Below are 6737 nucleotides of genomic sequence, written 5' to 3' on the forward strand. Positions count from 1 at the left end.
TTTCTTTCTTTCTTTCTTTCTTTCTTTCTTTCTTTCTTTCTTTCTTTCTTTCTTTCTTTCTTTCTTTTTCTTTCTTTCTTTCTTCCTTTCTTTTTCTCCCTGTCTCTTTCATTTTCCCCTTCCTTCTTTCCTTCCTTCCTTCCTTTCTTCTTTCTTCTTTCTCTCTTTCAAGTTCTTTCTTTCTTTCTTTCTTTTTCTTTTTGTCTTTCTTCCTGCCTCCTTCATTTTCCCTTTCCTTCTTTCCTTCCTTCCTTTCTTCTTTCTCTCTTTCAAGTTCTTTCTCTCTCTCTTTCTTTCTTTCTTTTTCTTTTTTTCTCCCTGCCTCCTTCATTTTCCCCTTCCTTCCTTCCTTCCTTCCTTCCTTCCTTCTTTCTTCTTTCTCTCTTTCAAGTTCTTTCTCTTTCTTTCTTTCTTTCTTTCTTTTTGTCTTTCTTCCTGCCTCCTTCATTTTCCCTTTCCTTCTTTCCTTCCTTCCTTTCTTCTTTCTCTTTCAAGTTCTTTCTCTCTCTTTCTTTCTTTTTCTTTTTTTCTCCCTGCCTTCTTCATTTTCCCCTTCCTTCTTTCCTTCCTTCCTTTCTTCTTTCTCTTTCTATTTCTTTCTTTCTTTCTCCCTGCCTCCTTCATTTTCCCTTTCCTTCTTTCCTTCCTTCCTCTTTCTTTTTTCTTTCACGTTTTCTTTCTCGTTCTTTCTTTCTTTCATCTATCTATCTATCTATCTATCTATCTATCTATCTATCTATCTATCTATCTATCTATCTATCTATCTATCTTATATGTTGCCCATCTATCCATCCAGTCATCCTCTCTCCCGATCATATTCTTTCTTTCTTTCTTTCTTTCTTTCTTTCTTTCTTTCTTTCTTTCTTTCTTTCTTTCTTTCTTTCTTTCTTCCTTCCTTCCTTCCTTTCTTTCTTTCTCTTTCCCTCTTTCTTTTTTCTGTTTCTTTCTCTTCTATTTGTGCTTTAATTTGGCTTTTACTGCATGTAAAATTCTTAATAAATATAAATAATAATAAAGAGTTCATAGAGGAAAGACGAGTAAAAATGTATAAAGTCCTTCAATCACAGCTCCAGGAGATATTATAGACGCCTCCCTGCAGAGTATTTGCTGTAATAAAGGTGGAATATCTTATTCCGAGGATTTCCCCCCCGCCCAACATCCCTTCTCTGTCTAGCCTGTAACTCTGAGATCTCCCTGTGGTCTCCCATCGAACCACATGTAATCATCCATTGTTTAATCTCAGCCAAGGGGAGAAATGTGGGTCCCTAATAAAGAAACGAGGGAGATCATTTTTTTTAAAAGGGAATTGCAAAAAGTTTGCTAAATGGCAGGGAGGCAAAGTGGGGCTCGGACCCTTCTCCAAATTTCACATCCAGCTGTTGTTCCCCAGTTCCAATGTGGTGGAAAAACCACGATACTTACATCAGAAGACAAGACCACGAAGGGTTGGAGAACACAGGTTTATTTGCGCAAAGGTTCAGAGCATTCATATGACAGTAAAAAAGATGCTGAGAGTAAAAAAGATGNGCAGGGAGGCAAAGTGGGGCTCGGACCCTTCTCCAAATTTCACATCCAGCTGTTGTTCCCCAGTTCCAATGTGGTGGAAAAACCACGATACTTACATCAGAAGACAAGACCACGAAGGGTTGGAGAACACAGGTTTATTTGCGCAAAGGTTCAGAGCATTCATATGACAGTAAAAAAGATGCTGAGAGTAAAAAAGATGTTGAGACTCTAGAAAGAGTACAGAGAAGAGCAACAAAAATGATTAGGGGACTGGAGGCTAAAACATATAAGGAACAGTTGCTGGAATTGGGTATGTCTAGTTTAAGGAAGAGAAGGACCAGGGGGGACATGATAGCAGCCTTCCAGTATCTGCCCCAAAGAAGAGGGAGTCAAGCTGTTCTCCAAAGCGCCTGAAGGCAGGACGAGAAGCAACAGGTGGAAACTGATCAAGGAGAGAAGCAACCTGGAACTAAGGAGAAACTTCCTGACAGTGAGAACAATTCACCAGTGGAACCACCTGCCTCCAGAAGCGGTGAATGCTCCAACACTGGAAGTTTTTAAGAAGAGACTGGACAGCCGTTTGTCTGAAATGGTGTAGGGTTCCTGCCTGGGCAGGGGGTTGGACTCCCTTCCAACTTTATTATTATTATTATTATTATTATTATTATTATTATAAATTCTGAACACTGGGCTATTCCCAGCGTGTCATTCTTATACAGCTTGCCACCCACGCCTAACCCAATGGAGGACTTCCTATCTACCTTTAACACACCAAAAGAGGGAAGTTCATGTCTTGAGACCTCGCGCATAGGAAAAAGGGAAGTTGAGACAATTGACAGAAAACCACACTGCTCTACACGGGTAATATCTTACACCATCCGAGACCTTCAGTTAACATTTCTTGTAAAAAGGTTTCTTCATAGAAGTGCACCCAGGTCGTCACACACAGCCAGTTTATAATATTAGGTAATGCTTGCTAAACATCACTCCTGCTAATTAAAATATTTGTTTATAGTGTTTTTCCATCCCTCTCTCCGTCTCTGCCTCACCAACAGCCGTCCTGGGCAGGAGGAATGAGCCCAGCGCCGCCTGCTGGAGAAAACGCAGAATGCAGGCCAGGGAGGTGTCCGCAGGGGGGTCAGGAGGCATCCATCACAACATGGACCTGGTGCAGGGGTAGGCAACCTTGGCTCTTTTAGGACTCGTGGACTTCAACTCCCAGAATTCCTGAGCCAGCCAAGCTGGCTCAGGAATTCTGGGAGTTGAAGTCCACGAGTCCTAAAAGAGCCAAGGTGGCCTACCCCTGACCTGGTGACTTCATGCCCGCTGCGTCCCAAATGGCCCTTTAAGAAGCAACAGATGGAAACGAATCAAGGAGAGATTCGACCTGGAATGAAGGAGGAACTTCCTGACAGGGAGGACAATTAACCAGTGGAACAGAAGTTGCCTCCAGACGTTGTGGGTGCTCCATCACTGGAGGTTTTTAAGAAGAGACTAGAGAGTATAGAACAGAACAGAACAGAACAGAACAGAACAGAACAGAACAGAATAGAATAGAATAGAATAGAATAGAGAAAAGGAATGGAATGGAATGGAATGGAATGGAATGGAATGGAATAGAATAGAATAGAATAGAATAGAATAGAATAGAATAGAATAGAATAGAATAGAATAGAATAGAATCTTTATTGAGAAAGAGTAGAGTAGAGTAGAGTAGAGTAGAATAGAATAAGCAATAGGATATAGAATAAGCAATAGGATATAGAATAGAATAGAATAGAATAAGCAATAGGATATAGAATAAGCAATAGGATATAGAATAGAATAGAATAAGCAATAGGATATAGAATAAGCAATAGGATATAGAATAGAATAGAATAAGCAATAGGATATAGAATAAGCAATAGGATATAGAATAGAATAGAATAAGCAATAGGATATAGAATAGAATAGAATAAGCAATAGGATATAGAATAGAATAGAATAAGCAATAGGATATAGAATAAGCAATAGGATATAGAATAGAATATAGAATAGAATAGAATATGGAACAGAATATAGAATAGAATAGAATAGAATAGGATAGAATAGAATAGAATAGAATCTGGAAGGGACCTCGGAGGTCTTCTAGTCCAGCCCCCTGCTCAAGCGGGAGAACCTACCATCTCAGATAAGTGACTGCCTATTCTCTTCCTAACAACCTCCAGTGATGGAGCATCCATGACGTGTCTGGAATGGTCTCGGGTCACCTGCTTGAGCAGGGAGCTGAACTAGAAGACCCCCGAGGTCCCTTCCAAACTTTTCTGTTATTCTGTTTTATTCTGTTAAGATTGGCACTGCCCGAGCTTGGCCAATGGCTTGGAGGCATCTGCTACAGTTGACCTGCCCGTGCCAGCATGTCCAAAACCTTTCCTGGAAGTTGCCAGCCCTTCTCCAGCAAAACCCTGGGTCCAGGTGAGTCCACCTGAGGCTCAGCAAAACCTGGGGCAATTAAGGAGGGCTTTAATGCAGGCGCATGCCTGGGCCTGCCCTCCTCCTGGCTGCCCAGCACCCCTGCCACAGCCCTCCTCCTCTTCCTCCCAGGCACTGGACCGTGGGGGTCATTGGCCGTCCGCAGGGAGGCGGAGGGAGGCTCTGCCCTACAGCCAGGCCAGCGAAGGGGTCAGCCAGGTCTCCCTCGCAGCGAACATGAGGCCTGTGCTCCAGTACCTGGGCTGCTTCTTCGCCTTCTTCTCTCTGGGGTTTCTCATTGTGGCCACCTGGACGGATTGCTGGATGGTCAACGCCGATGACTCCCTGGAGGTAAGGCCCCCAGGAACACCTGGAGTGTGTGTTTGTGTAGGCGTCTGACACCCCCCCCCCCCCTGAAGCTGGATTCTCAGGTGGGCTTGCTGGCAAAGGAACAGCCAGATGCTGGGTGCGCTTTCCCAGGTGCGTGCGAAAGGAAAAGCAAAAGGAAACGTTACCAGTTGGATTTCAGCCTGCCGTGCAGGTGTCAAAGGCACAGGGACCGTCCCAGAAAGCATAGAGGTGAAGTCCTCTGGGTTTTTTTTTTTTAAATTGGGCAGGAGCTTTTGGATTTTGTACTATTTTATTGATGTTTTTAGTTTACGTAGTTTTTATTTTATTTTATTTATTTATTTTTATGATGGTAAACTTCCCAGAGTTACCTTGAGGTAAGATGGGGGGGGGGTACTATACATTTTATAGATGAAAGAAAGAAAGAAAGAAAGAAAGAAAGGAAGGAAGGAAGGAAGGAAGGAAGGAAGGAAGGAAGGAAGGAAGGAAGGAAGGAAGAGAACAACAAGAAAGAAAGATAACTTGAAAGAGAAAGAAAGGAAGAAAGGAAGAAAGAAAGTCCAAAATGAATCTAAAGCTCTCCTGTAAGATCTCGGATGAGATGAACACTAAAGGTAAAACATAAGGGCACCCCTGCACCCTTCTGCCTAAGGAAAGCAAAACAGAAAGCAGCATTACTGTTCTGTCCTTACTGTTTTACTGTGTGTGCAGCTTGACATGCAGCTCACCCACAACTTCTGGTGGCAAGCTGTTCCACTGGTTAACTGTTCTCACAGTCAGGAAGTTTCTCCTTAATTCCAGGTTGCTTCTCTCTTTGGTTAGTTTCCATCCGTTGCTTCTTGTCCTGCCTTCGGGCGCTTTGGAGAATAGCTTGACTCCCTCTTCTTTGGGGCAGCCCCTGAGATACTGGAAGACTGCTATCATGTCCCCCCTCGTCCTTCTCTTCGTTAAACTAGACAGACCCAATTCCAGCAACCATTCCTTGTATGCTTTAGCCTCCAGTCCCCTGATCCTCTTTGTTGCTCTTCTCTGCACTCACCCTGGGGTCTCAATGCCTTTTTTGTATCATGCTTCTGTATAGTCGAACAGGGGTGACTATACACCTTCCGGTATTTGAGAGGCTGTCACAAGGAAGAGGGGGTCACCTTATCGGATGGAAAGTGATCAAGGAGAGAAGCAACCTGAAATTAAGGTGAAACTTCCTAACAGTGAAGACAATTAACCAGTGGAATAGAAGTTGCCTTCAGAAGTTGTGGGTCTCCATCACTGGAGGTTTTTAAGAAGAGAATGGACAGCCAGTTGTTTGGAATGGCATAGGGTCTCCTGCTTGAGCAGGGGGTTGGACTAGAAGACCTCCGAGGTCCCTTCCGTCCTTCCTCCCTTCCTTAAGAGACTGGACAGTCAATTGTCTGAGATGGTATACTGTAGCTTCTCCTGCTTGAGCAGGGGGCTGGACTAGATGACCTCCAAGGTCCCTTCCAGCTCTATTCTATTCTATTCCTTTTCTCTATTCTATTCTATTCTATTCTATTCTATTCTATTCTATTCTATTCTATTCTATTCTATTCTATTCCCTACTCTGTTCTATTCTATTCTGTTCTGTTCTGTTCTGTTCTGTTCTGTTCTGTTCTGTCATGTCATGTCATGTCATGTCATGTCATGTCATGTCCTGTCTTGCCCTGCCCTGCCCTGCCCTGCCCTATCCTATCCTATCCTGCTCTATCCTATCCTATCCTATCCTATCCTGCTCTATTCTATTCTATTCTATTCTATTCTATTCTATACTGTTCTATTCTATACTGTTCTATTCTATTCCTGTTCTGTCCTGTCCTGTCCTGCCCTGCGCTATCCTATCCTATCCTATCCTATCCTATCCTATCCTATCCTATCCTATCCTATCTTATCCTGCTCCTATTCTATTCTATTCTATTCTATTCTATGCTATGCTATGCTATGCTATGCTATTTCTATTCCATACTCTGTTCTATTCTATTCTATTCTATTCTATTCTATTCTATTCTATTCTATTCTATTCTGTTCTGTTCCATTCCTATATTCTATTCTATTCTATTCTATTCTATTCTATTCTATTCTATTCTATTCTATTCTGTTCTGTTCTATTCTGTTCTGTTCTATTCTGTTCTGTTCTATTCTGTTCTGTTCTATTCTATACTGTTCTATTCTATTCTATTCTTTCTCTATTCTATTCTATTCTATTCTATTCCATTCCTATATTCTATTCTATTCTATTCTATTCTATTCTATTCTATTCTGTTCTATTCTGTTCTGTTCTATTCTATTCTATTCTATTCTATTCTATTCTTTCTCTATTCTATTCTATTCTATTCTATTCTATTCTATTCCATTCCTATATTCTATTCTATTCTATTCTATTCTATTCTATTCTATTCTATTCTATTCTATTCTATTCT

General features: G+C 41.7%; 1 protein-coding gene across 1 annotated transcript in view; it reads left to right on the forward strand.

Moving 5' to 3' along the window:
• Positions 1-4194: 4194 nt before the first annotated feature.
• Positions 4195-6737, forward strand: part of LOC114923639 (claudin-16-like) — a gene marked incomplete at its 3' end in the record, with an annotated part of 5357 nt that continues 2814 nt past the window's right edge. Inside the window, exons 1-2 of the mRNA XM_029286887.1 lie at positions 4195-4308; positions 5387-5414. Coding sequence (XP_029142720.1) covers positions 4195-4308; positions 5387-5414 — 142 coding nt within the window. The remainder of the gene's footprint in view (positions 4309-5386; positions 5415-6737) is intronic.

This window comes from Protobothrops mucrosquamatus, unplaced genomic scaffold (genome assembly GCF_001527695.2).
Source record: "Protobothrops mucrosquamatus isolate PMUCROS unplaced genomic scaffold, P.Mucros_1.0 scaffold5570, whole genome shotgun sequence".
In the NCBI taxonomy this organism is placed as follows: Eukaryota; Metazoa; Chordata; class Lepidosauria; order Squamata; family Viperidae; genus Protobothrops; species Protobothrops mucrosquamatus.